General features: G+C 44.5%; 1 protein-coding gene across 3 annotated transcripts in view; it reads right to left on the bottom strand.

The window, feature by feature from the left end:
• Nucleotides 1-841: 841 nt before the first annotated feature.
• LOC309550901 (uncharacterized protein) overlaps nucleotides 842-18,225 on the bottom strand; it is a 229,440-nt gene continuing 212,056 nt past the window's right edge. For all 3 annotated transcript variants that reach the window (XM_082251286.1, XM_082251288.1, XM_082251287.1), the window contains 4 exons: nucleotides 13,855-13,989; nucleotides 10,939-11,073; nucleotides 5,748-5,888; nucleotides 842-992 (listed from right to left, as the gene is read on the bottom strand). In XM_082251286.1, the coding sequence (XP_082107412.1) occupies nucleotides 991-992; nucleotides 5,748-5,888; nucleotides 10,939-11,073; nucleotides 13,855-13,989 (413 nt within the window). In that variant the 3' untranslated portion in view covers nucleotides 842-990. The remainder of the gene's footprint in view (nucleotides 993-5,747; nucleotides 5,889-10,938; nucleotides 11,074-13,854; nucleotides 13,990-18,225) is intronic.

The raw sequence follows: 18,225 nt of genomic DNA, 5'->3' as shown, positions 1-18,225 counted from the left end.
GATCCGCCCGCTCTGTTTACACAAGCGGGCGGATCTCCACACTCGATTCCTGACGATCGGGGAAGAGCAGCGACGATCGCTGCTGCTCCTCCCCTGGCCCAATTCCCGCTGTGACTGAATACAGCGGGAGCGAGCCTCCGGCGGCGCGCGCGCGCCGCCGAGAATGGGGAGTGTCTGGCGACGTAGGCGAACCACTTTGCCGCAGTAGGCTCAACGTGAGCAGACGGCAAGTGGTTAATATCTGCTGCCACTGAACGGAGTACACTAAGGGTCTGCGGTGGGTCGGCATTTTGGCCCTGTAACTCCTGTAAATTGCCGGGTATGGAGATACTGCGGCGGGGCGGTCCCACAATGGGAGGTGCGGCCTGGGCCTCGGTTACCACACGCTGTGAGGCAGAGAAAAGCTCCGGAATGCTCTGTGAGGATTGCGCGCTTACCATCCTGGGGGAACGGGAACGTGATGCGGAGCGGTTCCCTGATGTTTTCCCCATCTCACAATCGGTTTAGGTCTCCCAGAAGCTGAGATAAATGGTGAGGCGGGAGAGAGCAGGAGAATCAGATGTTAAAATAAATATTATATTTTCTAAAAAATATTTATGTGAGTGCCTTTAAAGTCCACCACTAGCAGGACTGTGTTCTGCAATCTCTTTTTCTGTAAGAAAAAGTAAGGAGGTGGAGATCTCACCACTGGATTCCCCAATTAAAATATCCATTTGAGTAGAGAGTCCTTTAAAAATTGCAGGTTGATCATTGGATTCTGCATAGTTGCTTATCACTCTCGAGAACTTCAGAAGTTTGACTTTTCAGTGAGATAATAATAAAGATAACACACAAATCTATTATGGTATAAAGCTTGATGACATTTTATTAATCTTATTAGCTATGTGGTCATCTGCAGAGTGAATTTCCGCCTGGACACCAAGGGTTCCATTGATAGTGTCGGTCAGTCATCGATGGTCTTGTGTTGTGTACCACTGCTCTGTAGCCTCATCCTGTAGAGGGTAAAGAATCACATGAAATAATTAATTGTTATAAAGTGTGAATATAAAAAGCACAAACATTTTAAAAGAAATTTGTATTTTCCAATATGGCGGAGATCTTAAACTCTGTCAGCTATAAAGTAGACATGGTACATACAGTATAGTAATAATTGTACTCATTCTCCTGTGCTGGTATTAAAGAGGAAGTAAACCCTCCTCTGACACTTTTACCTATAGGTAAGCCTATGATAAGGCTTACCTATAGGTACTGTAAATATCTCCTAAACATGTACCGTTTAGGAGATATTTACCTTACACGCATCCAGTGACGTCACTGGCGCATGCGCTCTGAAGGAACGGCCGCTGGTGCCGTTTCTTCAGAGACCCGTGCCGTGACTGTCGGCTCCCGCACGCGTGCGCGGGAGTGACGTCACCGCGGCTCCGGCCAATCAGATGGCCAGATGCCGCGATCTCGGAAGACGGGAAACTGGACATGTCGCCCATCATAGAGGTGAGTGGACGGCACGGCGGGGGCTCGTTCTAAGGTAAGTATTTCATAATGAGCTAGTATGCATCGCATTATGTGTTTATCTTTCAGCTTGTAAAAGAAAAAAAAAATTTTTTACGGAGTTTACAACCTCTTTAACTTGGTAAAGAAATATTTTTGAAGCTTAGAGTTCGGGACTGTACACAAGAAACCACTTCTCTAAGGTGGGACCTTCCTGCTTTTGCTCCTTACTTAAAAGGACATTTCATTTAGCAACCCTTTAGCTATAATACACTTTCAGACTTCCAGCTTTTCACTATCTCCTGTAGTGCCATCAGCAAAAGGGACTATAGGGGACCCAACACTCAAAAAGTATCGGTTTCCCAGAGAACTTCTGGGGACCAGTTCTTAGGATCGGAGCGTATTTACACTCTTCTTGAACAGGTAGACCTTTCCTTGGAAAGTGTTTTATAGCAACATAGTAATTTTAAGTAACAACCTTCAGCAGGAAGTTCCCACCCCCAAGCAATGGTTTAATCTGTAGTGGCCCTGCCCCTGAGCTTTCTGCTTATTTCCTTGTGCAGTTTTCACCCGTGCTAAGCTCTCAGCAGTGCAGGATTCTCCATACTTCATGAAGCTGTTGGACTTAGCAGCTTATTATCTGTTTCTAGATGGGTGTTGGAAATTAAGGACCACTTATGTGGTTGAGTCTTCCATTTTCTTGTGATATTTTATCCTCTGGGCATATTACATTTCCAAATTGGTGAGCAGTACAACATGCTCTGTCTACAAATTACTGCCTGGCTTGCTACCCAATCAAGCACATTCAAAATAATGCAATTATGGGTTATAATGATGCTGCTGGTGTACTACTGAAATGCTGCCCAAATATTACAAAGTTTTGGCCACTCGGGCAGATTTATACTTCCTGGACCACTAGGCCAACTGTCCTACACTATACCCACTCCTATCCCAGTTGACTGGCCAGCCTTGGTATCACACTGGAAAAACAGTTAACATGGCCAAGGCACAACAGAGCTGGGGTCAGAGAGAATGTAAGAGGTACTTTGCCCACTCTGTCTCAGTACTTCTACAACCAAAATCTAGACAAACTGTCACTGGTCAATTTTGTGTTGAAAGCTTATAAACTGATGAATTGTATCATTTTTTTCCATTATTTATTTTAAATCTTTCAACAAATTTAACAAATAAGCATTTTGTTCATGGTGCTTTCATGTTGTGTTTGCAGACCATGCAAGCCTTTCCAAAAGGAAAGTTCTGCAATAGCTTTGAACTTGTTGCTTCTCTATTAAGCTGTGTTTGTACTGTGATCTCCTGCTAATCTGGTCTATTCAGAGCATAGTAATAGCAAAATTACCATGTTGAAATTAGCTTCAAATTTAGGCACCCCCTTGGTGGCCAGGGGATCATGTGATGAATTAATTAATTCATTAAAGTTGTGTTGACTATGCTGTAATTGTCCCACAGCTATCACATGGTACCTGGACCAATCGCAGCACCCTGTACCATGTGAATAGCTGTAGCCAATCACAGATCACTAGGGATCACAGCTGTCATGAATAGTTAACCCATTCATGACCGTTAAATCCTTGATCACCATGCTGCTTATTAAATATCTGTCCATCCACTCGCTATCCCAGTGTCCTTCCGTGCACACACTTTTATTTTTAACACTCTTACAACTTAATATATGAAAATCAATCCAATCCAATCCAGCAAAGATACAGCCCCAAATATTCAGCAAAGAGACATCCCAATCCAGCAAAGAGAAAGCCCAATATAGCAAAGAGACATCCCTTCGGGTGCATCGGCTTACTCTGTAGGCGCCCTGCTTTAGCAATTGCTAGTTACTACAACAGCAACAACTTGCTCTCGTTGGTTGGGGCCTGGGTGGCCGGGAACCTCAGAATCTCCGGGCCCTCTACATGTGTATGGGCTGTCACCCCCTGATGGCAGCCCTGCCAGTGACACTTATTGAGTGATCAGTGATAATTACTATCACTGTACTCATGATACCAGCTGGGAACGGGTTGACATCTCGGGGTAATCAAGGAGTTAAGTGTGTGGCTAACAAGTGTTATTGTGTGTAATGTGTGCTGCTTTTTGCTAAAAATCAGTTTGTTTCTTCTCCTTTCTTTGCAGGGAGAAGAAACAGACACAGATCGTTCACTCTGTACAGAGCCTTGTGTGTTTGTCAACACAGGGCTCTGGGCTGTGTTTGGACACAGCAGATGAGCAGGTCTCAGCCAAGAATCACTAGCTGAACCCTGCTTACAAAATCCTGTGGGAGTCCTGAACTTGGAAGAAGGGAGAAGAAACAGACACAGATTGTTCACTCTGTACAGAGCCTTGTGTGTTTGTCAACACAGGGCTCTGGGCTGTGATTGGACACAGCAGATCAGATCAGCAGGTCTCAGCCAAGAATCGCTGGCAGAACCCTGCTAACAAAATCCTGCGGGAGTCCTGAACTTGGAAGAAGGTGCTGATGTACGGGTATGTGATGGTGCCTGTGCATCCACCCGCCCTCAATAAAATTACTGTGGGCGGGTTGGCAAGTGGTTAATGAGCTAGCATTTTTGTTGCTCAAGAACAGGTCCAGGATAGAAGAACAGGTCTTTCATAAACTTTAGGTGCTATCCTTAAAAACTACTATTCCCCCCTCCCCCTTCCCAAATGACTTGAAAAAAAAATGAAATTTCAACAAAATGTCCCAATTTTTGCTGAAATGTCACAAGCATGAACTGCTAGCTTTGCTTGCTTCCATTTATTGCTAAATATGATATATAAATGAAGAAAATAGTGCTGTGCAGATAGAGACCACATTGAAAATGTTGTTGTTTTGGTATAGAACCCCAGCTAAATTGCATAGGATTGACCCATCGTGCCCGGCCACTTGCTGGCGTTGCGGCACTGGTTTGGGCATGGTGTATCAAATTTTTTGGCAATGTCCTCTCATACGACCTTTTTGGGCCATGGTGGGGTAAAAGATTCAATCTGTGACAGGTCTGTCCTTTCCACTAGATCCCCTTCATTATCTTTTGGGCCTTCCTTTCCCCGGGGTTTCCAAGCCTACCAAGCGATTGATATCTCACCTTTTCGTTGCGGCCAGAAGAGCAATCCCGTTGCACTGGCGGCAGACGGGTACTCCTGATGCTGCCCTTTTTCAACGCTTGGTGCTGGAGATACGGAGGATGGAATTCCTTACGGCTACGATCCACGACGAAGTTTCTCACTTTAATGCTATCTGGGCAGATTGGGACCTTCAGGATTCTGCCCTGATATGAGTATTTCTTGGTCTCCTGCTGATTAACCTCTCATTTCATTAGGTCAATTGCATATTTGTTTTTTTATGGCTTGATGTGTGCTTTGTATTGTTTTGTTCTCTTCTATTTGCCTATACCTACCGGGACTATTTTGAATTGCCTTGCAATGTTGTTGTTTTTGGGTTTTCCTACCCCCTGTCTGTTCAATCTACTTGTTTATATTTTCAATAAAAATTACAATTATAAAAAAAAAATGAAGAAAATAGATGTAGGAAAAAAAAAGGAGGTCCTTGAGGACGCCCTGTAAGAGGGAAACACGTTGATGCAATTTTTGGTTCCGATTCCTAACAACATTACTCATGGTTGCCGTGGAACACACTCTCGTTACGGCGTTCCCGGAAGACTCCTTGCACTTTACATGCCCGTTTTTATCTTCTGTCCTGTAACTATATTTTTGCTACTGCGCAATAAATATTAGCCTTTCAGTACTTCACTATTGGCTCCTCTTTTTTATTCTGAGCTTGGTGAGCATCTTGAATGTCTGAGAGCCACGCTGGAGAGATCCATACTGAACCCTTGTGACCTGCCATTCTCTATACCAGATCTAAGCCTGTTTGACCCCCAGACTGAAAAGCTGGGGGTCCATTACCTTTGGTTAAGTGGGATACAGGAGGGGTGTGTGCCACATCACAGAGTGAGTTTATTTAGAGCACATCAGCACTTATAAGAAGATTGGAGCAGAAGAGCACTTTATTATATTGAGACGATATTTGCATCTCATTTTCTTTATTGGACGTTCTTTGGACTTTTTATCTGATTTTGTCATTTCTATTTTGCACAGTTGCAAGCGCTGTACTTTTTTATGTTTACAAGTAATTAGCACCTTGTGCAGAGCAGCTGCGTTTATTTCACATTATTTGCAGTCTAATATATTTTTCACCTTAGCGCGAGCTTGTGTATAATTGTCCACTGAAGAAAATATATGAGTCCACTTACATTGAGGAGCATCACATTGCATCGTACATCGAACATTGCAGCACTTCTGCTTGCCTGGACAGAATGCGTCCCCTTTACAATTTCTTTTTACTGAACTGCACGGTGCGAAGGTTTCATAAAATTTGCATCGTCCTTCTTTATCTGCACACAAAAGAAATGTTTTGATGTTCAGCGCTTTTTTTCCAATCATATATAAATACAATGTTTATAACATTTATATCATTCAAGATTTGAGCACTTCATGCAATTGTACAGATGATTTCATTATTCCCTCATGACATAACACAACCAAAAAAAAAATCACCTGAACATTATGTGCTTACAACTTTCAAAAACACGCATTCTAAAAGTTCCTTCAACACAGCATACGCTATATGGTCCAAAGCTTGGGGAAACCTGACCATTATACCTATATGTGGTTTCACTCCATTGTTATCTCTCCCCTCAACTATTGAAACTCAAACCCTTGATGACTTATTCTACCTGTACACATGTCCCTTCAGTCTATTGTGAATGCTGCTTCCAGACTCATTCAGCTGTCTAACTGCTCAGTGTCCTCCACCGCTCTCTGCCAATCCCTCCACTGGCTTGCATTCTGTCTCCTCCACCCCTTTCTGCCAAACTCTCCACTGGCTTCCATTTAGTCTTCTCCACCCCTCTCTGCCAATCCCTCCACTAGCCTATGCTCAGTGTCTTCCACCCCTCTCTGCCAATCCCTCCACTGACCTCCATTTAGTGTCCTCCACCCCGCTTTGCCAATCCCTCCACTGGCTTGCATTCTGTCTCCTCCACCCCTTTCTGCCAAACTCTCCACTGGCTTCCATTTAGTCTTCTCCACCCCTCTCTGCCAATCCCTCCACTAGCCTATGCTCAGTGTCTTCCACCCCTCTCTGCCAATCCCTCCACTGGCTTCCATTCAATGCCTTCCACCCCTCTCTGCCAATCCCTCCACTGACCTCCATTTAGTGTCCTCCACCCCTCTCTGCCAATCCCTCCACTGGCTTCCATTCAATGTCTTCCAACCCTCTCTGCCAATCCCTCCACTGGGTTCTGCTCAGTGTCCTCCTCCCCCTTTCTGCAAATCCTTCAACTGAGTTCTGCTCAGTGTCCTTCACCCCTCCCTGCCAATCACCTCACTGGCTTCCATTCAGTGTCTTCTAACCCTCTCTGCTAATCCCACCACTGGGTTCCTCTCAGTGTCCTTCACCCCTCCCTGCCAATCCCTTCACTGGCTTCCATTCTGTGTCTTCTAACCCTCTCTGCTAATCCCACCACTGGGTTCCACTCAGTGTCCTCAACCCCTCTCTGCCAATATCTTCACTGACTTCCATTCAATGTATTCCCATCCTATCTGCTAATCCCACCACTGGGTTCCATTTAGTGTCCTCTACCCCTCTCTGACAATCCCTCCACTAGGTTCCACTCAATGTCCTCCACTCCTCACTGCCAATCTCTCCACTGCATTTTGTTCAGTGTCCTCCACTTCTCACTGCCAATCCCTCCACTGGGCTCCACTAAGTGTCTTCCAACCCTCCCTGCCAATCCTTTCATTGATTCCACTCAGTGTCCTTTACCCCTTTCTACCAGTCCCTCCACTAGGTTCTGCTCAGTGCCCTTCTCCCCCTCTCTGTCAATCCTTCCACTGGGTTCTGCTCAGTGTCCTTTACCCTTCTCTACCAGTCCCTCCACTAGGTTCCATTCAATGTCCTCCACCCCTCTCTGCCAATCCCTCCACTGGCTTCCATTCAATGTCTTCCAACCCTCTCTGCCAATCCCTCCACTGGGTTCTGCTCAGTGTCCTCCTCCCCCTTTCTGCAAATCCTTCAACTGAGTTCTGCTCAGTGTCCTTCACCCCTCCCTGCCAATAACCTCACTGGCTTCCATTCAGTGTCTTCTAACCCTCTCTGCTAATCCCACCACTGGGTTCCTCTCAGTGTCCTTCACCCCTCCCTGCCAATCCCTTCACTGGCTTCCATTCTGTGTCTTCTAACCCTCTCTGCTAATCCCACCACTGGGTTCCACTCAGTGTCCTCAACCCCTCTCTGCCAATATCTTCACTCACTTCCATTCAATGTATTCCCATCCTATCTGCTAATCCCACCACTGGGTTCCATTTAGTGTCCTCTACCCCTCTCTGACAATCCCTCCACTAGGTTCCACTCAATGTCCTCCACTCCTCACTGCCAATCTCTCCACTGCATTTTGTTCAGTGTCCTCCACTTCTCACTGCCAATCCCTCCACTGGGCTCCACTAAGTGTCTTCCAACCCTCCCTGCCAATCCTTTCATTGATTCCACTCAGTGTCCTTTACCCCTTTCTACCAGTCCCTCCACTAGGTTCTGCTCAGTGCCCTTCTCCCCCTCTCTGTCAATCCTTCCACTGGGTTCTGCTCAGTGTCCTTTACCCTTCTCTACCAGTCCCTCCACTAGGTTCCATTCAATGTCCTCCACCCCTCTCTGCCAATCCCTTCACTGTATTCTGCTCAGTGTCCTCCACGCCTCGCTGCCAATCCCTTCACTGGGTTCCACTTAGTGTCTTCCAACCCTCCCTGCCAATCCCTTCACTTGATTCCACTCATTGTCCTTCACCTCTTCCTGCCAGTCCCTCCACCAGGTTCTGCTCAGTGTCCTTATCCCCCTCTCTGTCAATCCTTCCACTGGGTTCTGCTCAGTGTCCTCCACTCCTCTCCACCATTTCCTCCACTGGCTTCCAAATGCTCAACAAATAATATTTAAACAAAATAACAGCAACATACAAAGCAACAACCCCGATGTCCTCTCAAAATGTCACCCAAACCGATCTCTCTACTCCTATGATCTCCTGTTCTCTAGCTCCCTTGTCACCTCCAAGACCATCCTCTGGAATTCCCTACCCCATTTTGTGTCTAAAGAACTCTAGCCTTCTAGCTCCCCTGTCACCTCCTCCCATGCTCACCTCTAAGACTGCTCCACAGCCTCACCCATCCTCTGGAACTCCCTACCCCTATTTGTGTCTAAAGAACTTTAGCTTTCTAGCTTCCTTGTCACCTCTTCCTCTTCTCATCTCCAGGACTTCTCTGGGGCCTCCGACATGCTCTGGATCTCCCTACCCCCAATTTGTGTTCCAAGACCTCTAGCTTTCTAGCTCCTTTGCAAGGGAAGAGGAAAGAGCAGTACCATCTAAGTGCAGCAGGACAAATTTTAATAGGCAATAAAAGACAGCAACTTATAAGGTAAAAGATGTGCCCGCACTTGTATAATCAAAAAAATGCTCATCTGCTCCAGAGGGATGCATATGCAGTCTGTGCAGTCTGTTGTCCTGGCCGCGCGGTGGCTTCCAGCCTTTCCTGGAGACACGGGTGCACTTGGAGAGAGCCAATGAAGTCACATCTGGGTCCAGAGGAGAGTGGGCACCTCTGGAGCAGATGATCCTTATTTGATTATACAAGCGCTGACACATCTTTTATCTTGTAAGTTGCTGTCTTTTATTGCTTATTGAATATGTCCTGCTGCACTTAGATGGCACAGCTCTTTCCTCTCCCTTGTATCTCCTGCAGAGTCCCTTCTAGCTCTTTTTAGAGCTTGCAGACATCCAGCACAAGGACCTATATGTCAGCCTCCATGAACTTATGTTTTTAGGACTATGAACTGGCCTCTTTTATACCATACTGTGATTTATACAGCCCCTTCCAGCATATAGACTTAAAGTGGAGTTCCACCCTAAATTCATACTTACCTCCATCTTCTCGCTCGGGTCACCTGAAAAACAAATGGATAATCGCATTTTTTTTTTTTTTTTACTTACCTCGTAGAGAAGAAAATATACTTACCTTACTTCCTTCTTCCTCCCCTCGGCGGCCATGGCCCGTCGTCACTTCCTGGCTCTGCAATGATTCCTGGGAGCTGAACGTCATCGCTCCCAGGAATCATTGCGCCTGCACCGGCCCCGACGTCAGTTCCGGGGCGCGTGCGTCATTCCCTTCTAAACAGCTTCTGGGCATGCCCAGAAGCTGTGGAGGGATGACGCGCGCGCACCGGAAGTGACGGCGGGGCCGGTGCAGTGCATCGTGGGACCGAAGAAGACGGAAGAGGACGCAGAAGAGGATCGCGCTGGCTTCAAGCTGCCCACACCTGAAATGGCAGCGCTGGGCAATACTTTTTCAAGGTAAGTATTTCTCCTAAAAGGTAAGTGCAACCCGGGACAGATCAGAGGCTAGCCATTGTGGAATGTACTAGCCCTGACTGTTCCGCGGGTATTTTTATTAAAAAAAGTATTCCCAGGGTGGAACTCCGCTTTAAGGCCCGTACACACGATCAGATTATCGAAAGATCTGTCATCCATTTTTTGTGGCATACTAGTCTGATGTGGAAAGAGAAGAGGTTTTTTTCATACGAATTTTCCCGTAGGACAGAATTCTACTTCAGAAGTGATGTCATGTGCTGGATTGCTTTGTATGTGTTCTTTTTCGTCTCTGAACATGCCTAGTCTTGCTCTTAAGATTTTTTTCCGTCTAAATCTGTACTAATGAGACGAAAATCGGATGTTGTATTACGGTCAACAAAAATTTTATAGCCTGCACATCAGGATTTTGTCAGCCGAAAAGTCGGAGCCTGCTGTCGAAAGCACCATACTAACAATCCGAAAATGTGCAGATCGGTCGTCGGACGAAATTTCCCTTCAGATTTTCTTATCGTGTGTACGGGCCTTTAATCTCCCCTTGTGTATTAACAGTACTGAGCCTTTATCATTAATTCTGTCAGCTTGGATCTCCATTATTGTCCTATTAGATGCTTTTTTTTTTTTTTTGTATAACCACGCCAATATGTTTGTGTTTTTCGCCACCTTGTCCTCCCCTCCCATCCTCACTTCCAGGACTTCTCCAGAGCCTCTTCCATACTCTGGAACTCTCTCCTCAAATCTACCCAAATATGTCTGACTTTGTCCTCCTTTAGGAATGCCTATCCTGCCTTCACTTAACAACTGAACATTTCTTTTCCACATCAATTCTTCCTCACATAGTTATTATGTTTTTATCACTTGCCCTCATCTATTGATTGTAAGCTCTCATGTGCAGGGCTCTCTGAACCTTCTTGTCTTGTATTGTATTGTGACTGTATTTGTCCCTTAATATTGTGATGTACTCCACAAACCGCTGGCTCTATACAAATCCTGAATAATAATAATTATAAAATAAATTAGAAATTGTTAGTACCTGGCACAGGGTCCTGGCAATTGTATCCACATATGTCGCAGCACTTCTTTTTCCCGAGACAATCCTGATCACTTTTACATGTATTTTTAATATATGCACATCTTGGAGTTATATTTGGGCAGCTTCCGGGTTTATCTGTGAAGAAGTCAAAGATGGGCAGTGAGTAATATTTTCCAGCTGCACATGTTATTATCCAAATGCGATAAAGAGAACACAAATATGACGTCTGTAGTTGTGAAAAGGGGCGCCAGTGCTATCCCCCTGCTCATAAACTTCTATTCTTTAAGTCTATATGTGGACGTCCATAAACCATCCAAAAACAGGACAAGGTTGTAGGAAACAGGGTTTAAACATCTTGAATTAAAGCAGTTTGTAGAGCCAACTATTGTTGGAGATACAACAGCTTTCAGCTTAGCAGATTAACTGCAGTTCACAAATAGGACACTAGGTGTCGCTAATGCTCAGTGATATGCTATGCATTTCTATGATGTGTTGTAATATCCTGTACACTGTACTGAACTTGTTGGTTATCTCTTCCTGTCTGTTGTTCTTATTACAATGAGGTGACATCTTTGATTTCTGTGTTATGTTCCAATAAAGAAGCCAGTTCCTGTTACTCCACAATGTCTGATCTGAATGGACTCCGCTGCACCCAGTGATCACACTCTGCAACAACTATAAGCAGGCCATACAACTTTTCCATGATTTTTGATTGACTGGGAATAAAGCATACAATCAGAAGAGGTTGTCTGAAACCAACCACCCTACGACCCATGAGTTTGATCCATCAATACAAACCACTTCCACATAGGTTATTGAAAATGCAGCTGAAATTAGACAAAATTATTGTAATTTTTTTTTTTTTAAATGTTTAGATTCTGTCAGCAGGTTTAATTGTGGTAGCCTCAAGCCCTTTCTGGCACTGCCAAGCTGCATGATAAGGATCTGCTATGGATTTTATTGGGATCCCGTGCTTTGCTTTGTTTTTACTGTATGTGAGGTTCCTCCCTAAAATACATAACAAACACCAAGAGTCTGGGATGTAATCTGGGGGTACTCCTTCCCAATTTTTTTTGTAGGGTTTCATTTAAGATCCATATCAGACCTAAAGGCACAGTAAGAAATTTGAAGGGGACTCCCCCACACCATTTTATTATGGGATTACACTTTAGATACATACCTCTGACCTCAGTGTCCTCCACCATTCTCTACCAATGCCCCACTGACCTCCACTAAGTGTCCTCCATCCCTCTTTACCAATGCCTTCACTGACCTCCACTAAGTGTCCTTCACCCCTCTCTACCCATGCCTTCACTGACCTCCACTAAGTGTCCTCCACCCCTCTTTACCAATGCCTTCACTGACCTCCACTAAGTGTCCTCCACCCCTCTTTACCAATGCCTTCACTGACCTCCACTAAGTGTCCTCCACCCCTCTTTACCAATGCCTTCACTGACCTCCACTAAGTGTCCTTCACCCCTCTTTACCAATGCCTTCACTGACCTCCACTAAGTGTCCTTCACCCCTCTCTACCAATGCCTTCACTGACCTCCACTAAGTGTCCTCCACCCCTCTTTACCAATGCCTCACTGACCTCCACTAAGTGTCCTCCACCCCTCTTTACCAATGCCTCACTGACCTCCACTAAGTGTCCTCCACCCCTCTCTACCAATGCCTTCACTGACCTCCACTAAGTGTCCTCCACCCCTCTTTACCAATACCTTCACTGACCTCCACTAAGTGTCCTTCACCCCTCTTTACCAATGCCTTCACTGACCTCCACTAAGTGTCCTCCACCCCTCTTTACCAATGCCTTCACTGACCTCCACTAAGTGTCCTTCACCCCTCTCTACCAATGCCTTCACTGACCTCCACTAAGTGTCCTTCACCCCTCTCTACCAATGCCTTCACTGACCTCCACTAAGTGTCCTCCACCCCTCTTTACCAATGCCTTCACTGACGTCCACTAAGTGTCCTTCACCCCTCTTTACCAATGCCTTCACTGACCTCCACTAAGTGTCCTCCACCCCTCTTTACCAATGCCTTCACTGACCTCCACTAAGTGTCCTTCACCCCTCTCTACCAATGCCCCACTGACCTCCACTAAGTGTCCTTCACCCCTCTCTACCAATGACTTCACTGACCTCCACTAAGTGTCCTCCACCCCTCTTTACCAATGCCTTCGCTGACCTCCACTAAGTGTCCTTCACCCCTCTTTACCAATGCCTTCGCTGACCTCCACTAAGTGTCCTCCACCCCTCTTTACCAATGCTTCCACTGACCTCCACTCAGTGTCCTCCACCCCTCTTTACCAATGCTTCCACTGACCTCCACTCAGTGTCCTTCACCCCTCTCTACCAATGCCTCCACTGACCTTCGGCTCTGTGTCCTCCACCCCTCTCTACCAATGCCTCTACTGGCTTCCAATTGGCCATAAAAAAAATCAGGAACATACTGTACACCAGAAACCTCTCAAATTATCAGCCTGACTTGTCCCCTCAGTTCCTCCAAAGACCCCTGTTCTTTGGCTCCCTTGTCACCTCTTTAATGCTCCCCTCCATGGCTTCTCTAGAGCCACCCCCACCCTCCGGAACTCTCTGCACCAATCTGTCCAAAAATCTCCTACTCTGTCCACCTTAAGGCGATCCCTAAAAGCTCATCTATTGAAGGAAACCTATCCTGCCACCACCTAAGACTGGAACATTTACTTTCTCCTTTCTTACTCAGCTGATCCCTCACACAGTTTTTATATCACTTGCCCCTCATTAGATTGTAAGCTCTTACGTGCAGGGCCCTCTAAACCCTACCTGTACTGTCTCCCTTTATATTGTAAGGTGCTACAGAAACTATGGACTTTATATGAATGCTGATTTATAATATTAATAATAATAATAATATATTTAAAATTGTTGGTACCTGGTACGGGGTCCCGGCAATTGTATCCACATATGTTACAACACTTCTTATCCTGACGACAATCCTGGTCCGTTTTACATGTATTTGTAACTTTTAAGCAATTTGCCTTTATATTTGGGCAGCTTCCAAGTTTATCTGTGAAGAAGACAGAGAAGGGCAGTCAGTAACATTCTCTGGCTGCACATGTAGTTATTCAAATGCAATAGGGGTTGTGTGAGAACTTAAATATGGCATTTGCTATTGTGGAAAGGGTTGCCATTGCTTTTCCCTGCTCAAACATGCCTATCCTTTAAGTCTATATGTGGCAGTCCATATACCATCCAAAAATAGGACAAGGTTGTAGTAAACAGGGTTTGAACACATTGAATTAATCTCTATAATCCTGGAAGGACGTCATATGATGTCAGGCCACGCATTGGCCTGATCGGTCACCCACTGTGTCCACCGTACATGGCTGATGACAGATCACTGCACCTGCCCGCTGCTGGTACCATGCGATCACTGTGGCTAATCACAGCAGATCACATGGCAATTGTATACAATGAAAAGCTTTGTTTCATAAATTTCATTGTGTACTATTATGATGTGCTCTGTGATTGGTCACAGTGACCACATGGTATAGACATGGTCAATCACAGCCCATCTGTACCAAGTGATTAGCTGTGGCCAATCACAGCTAATCACAATAGTAAACACTGAATGAATAGTTTTCATTCAGAAAAAATGGTTGCTTATAACTGTAAAATTCACAGTTATAAGCAATCATAGTGTGTAAAAAAATAAATCCTGATCACCTTCCTAGAATAGTACAATGCTTCTAAGGTAACACTGTATTGTTATGGTCACTGTATGTGAAAAAAAACTTAAAAAAAAAAGAATACATAAATAGAAAGTAATAATATATATATTTAAAACATTGTAAACAATTCTTACATTTCTTTTTACATACTGTCACCAGTCAGTGTCCTTGATCGCTGCCACACCAGTTACATGATGACGCAGTAGTGCACTGTTGGCAGTATTTAACATTTTCTTTAAAAATTGTGAATAAAACATTATTTTTTAATTATTTCATTTTCCAAAAATATATTTATATACCTTAGTTTGTGTACTCTATAACTTTCCTACTGACTACATAATAAATACTGATTTGGTTATTTTCACCAAAGAAATGTAGCAGAATACGATGGGACCTACATTTTTGAAGAAAGGTTGTTTATTTGCAACATTTTATAACAGAAACAAAGACAATTGTTTTTTTTTTTTTTAATTTTCGGTAATTTTTGTATATTTATTTAGCAAAAACTTAAAAACCCGAGTGGTGATTAAATACCACCAAAGGAAAGCTCAATTTGCGTGGCTTGCCGTAGACGCGGACGACTGCCTGAAGATTACACTATTCTTCCCCCTGGCTGGAACATGTGGCAGTCAAGATGGAGCCGTAGGACTCCCTGTACACGCTGCACAGGACACAGGCAACGTCCCAGCTCCGGAACCCCCTCCTCCAGAAAAACCCTCACAAATCCTCAAGATATAGCCAACGCCTTCAGCGATTATTACGCATCACTTTATAATCTTAACAAGGACTCCCATACTCCCAAACCCAGCGAGGCAGCTATAAAGGACTTCTTGTCCTCCATTAAGCTACCCACTATCAACTCTGCACAGCTAGACTCCCTATCCCAACCCTTCACCATAGAGAAAACTGTTTCTGCAATACAAAAAACCTTCCGGTACATAAATCCCCTGGAGAGGTCGGCTTCTCTAACGTCTTTTACGAAAAAATTTGCCAATATACTGGCTCCAAAACTAACAGACCTCTTCAGTTATGCTGGGTCCTCTGGCTCTTTCCCCCCTGATATGTTGAGATCCCTTATAACCACTATTCCCAAACAGGACAAAGACCCCCACTTTAACAGCTAACTACAGACCCATTTCTCTCATAAACACTGACATCAAGCGTTTGCCAAGATTATTGCTAACAGGTTGATGGAAGTCATCACCTCCCTAGTACATCTGGACCAAGTGGGTTTTATCCCTGGAAGACAGGCTCCCGATGCCACAAGAAGAGTCATGAATCTAGTACACTTAGCCACCCGAAGTGGAACGTCTTCTCTGCTATTGTCCATTGATACGGAGAAGGTTTTCGATAGAGTGCATTGGGGCTTCTTAAGAGCAGTCCTCACAAAATAGGTATCACGGGATGGTTCCAAACCACAATTCTATCCCCTCAGCAAGTGTTCTTACATGTGGAGTATTATCAACCCCCTTTCCAATAACTAATGGTACCAGGCAGGGCTGCCCCCTCTCCCCCTTTATATTCACACTGTTAATGGAACCTCTGGTCTCGAAAATAAGATCTGACCCGCACATATCAAGTATCTCCTACAATGGAATTAAACACAAAATAAGACTCTATGCAGATGACATAATTCTGATGATCTCCAACCCCCAAAACTCCGTTCAAGCGATTCAGGACATACAGTCAGGTCAATAAATATTGGGACATCAACACAATTCTAATCTTTTTGGCTCTATACACCACCACGATGGATTTAAAATGAAACAAACAAGATGTACTTTAACTGCAGACGTTCAGCTTAAATTTGAGAGTAGTTACATCCAAATCAAGTGAAAGGTGTAGGAATTACAACAGTTTGTATATGTGACTCCCCCTTTTTAAGGGACCAAAAGTAATGGGACAATTGGCTGCTCAGCTGTTCCATGGCCAGGTGTGTGTTATTCCCTCATTATCCAATTTACAAGGAGCAGATAAAAGGTCCAGAGTTAATTTCAAGTGTGCTATTTGCATTTGGAATCTGTTGCTGTCAACTCTCAATATGAGATTCAAAGAGCTGTCACTATCAGTGAAGCAAGCCATCATTACGCTGAAAAAACAAAACAAACCCATCAGAGAGATATCAAAAACCTTAGGTGTGGCCAAATTAACTGTTTGGAACATCCTTAAAAAAAAAGAACGCACTGGTGAGCTCAGCAACACCAATAGACCCAGAAGACCACAGAAAACATCTGTGGATCTGTGGTGGATGACCGAAGAATTCTTTCCCTGGTGAAGAAAACACCCTTCACAACACTTGGCCAGATCAAGAAAACTTTCCAGGAGGTAGGTGTATGTGTGTCAAAGTCAACAATCAAGAGAAGACATTGACCAGAGTGAATACAGAGGGTTCACCACAAGATGTAAACCATTGGTGAGCCTCAAAAACAGGAAGGCCAGATTAGAGTTTGCCAAACAACATCTCAAAAAGCCTTCACAGTTCTGGAACAACATCCTATGGACAGATGAGACCAAGATCAACTTGTACCAGAGTGATGGGAAGAGAAGAGTATGGAGAAGGAAAGGAACTGCTCATGATCCAAAGCATACCACCTCATCAGTGAGGCATGGTGGTGGTAGTGTCATGGCGTGGGCATGTATGGCTGCCAATGGAACTGGTTCTCTTGTATTTATTAATGATGTGACTGCTGACAAAAGCAGCAGGAGGAATTCTGAAGTGTTTCGGGCAATATTATCTGCTCATATTCAGCCAAAAGCAACCAAAGAGTTTAAGGGAAAGATGTGGAATGTTATGCAATGGCCAAGTCAATCACCTTACCTGAATCCGATTGAGCATGCATTTCACTTGCTGAAGACAAAACTGAAGGTAAAATGCCCCAAGAACAAGCAGGAACTGAAGACAGTTGCAGTAGAGGCCTGGCAGAGCATCACCAGGGATGAAACCCAGCGTCTGGTGATGTCTATGCGTTCCAGACTTCAGGCTGTAATTGACTGCAAAGGATTTGCAACCAAGTATTAAAAAGTGAAAGTTTGATTTATGATTGTTAATCTGTCCCATTACTTTTGGTCCCTTAAAAGTGGGAGGCACATATACAAACGGTTGTAATTCCTACATCGTTAACCTGATTTGGATGTAAATAGAGATGTATAGAACTGTTCGCCGGCGAACAGTTCCCGGCGAACTTAGCATGTTCGCGTTCGCCGCTGCCGGCGAACATATGCGATGTTCGGTCCGCCCCCCATAAGACATCATTGAGGCAAACTTTGACCCTGAACTTTACAGTCAGCAGACACATTTCCAGCCAATCAGCGTACCTCCCTCCCACACCCTCCCACCTCCTATAAATAAGCAAGGGCAGCATCCATCTTAGATCATTCTGAAGCAGTGTGTGTAGTGAGAGTAGGGAGAGCTGCTGCTGCTGCTGTTAAGCTAGGGACAGTTAGTCAGTGTTCCTGGTCTTGCAGTGTTCTTGGTCCACTACTGCTGTAATATCAGCACCCCAAAAAGCCCTTCTAAGGGCTGGTATTTGTGTTTTTTTTTATATATATATATATATATATATATATATATA

This window comes from Pelophylax lessonae (genome assembly GCF_965119305.1).
Source record: "Pelophylax lessonae genome assembly, chromosome: 3".
Lineage (NCBI taxonomy): Eukaryota > Metazoa > Chordata > Amphibia > Anura > Ranidae > Pelophylax > Pelophylax lessonae.
Note: the sequence above shows the minus strand (reverse complement) of the source record. Positions and strands in the feature narration are given on the sequence as shown.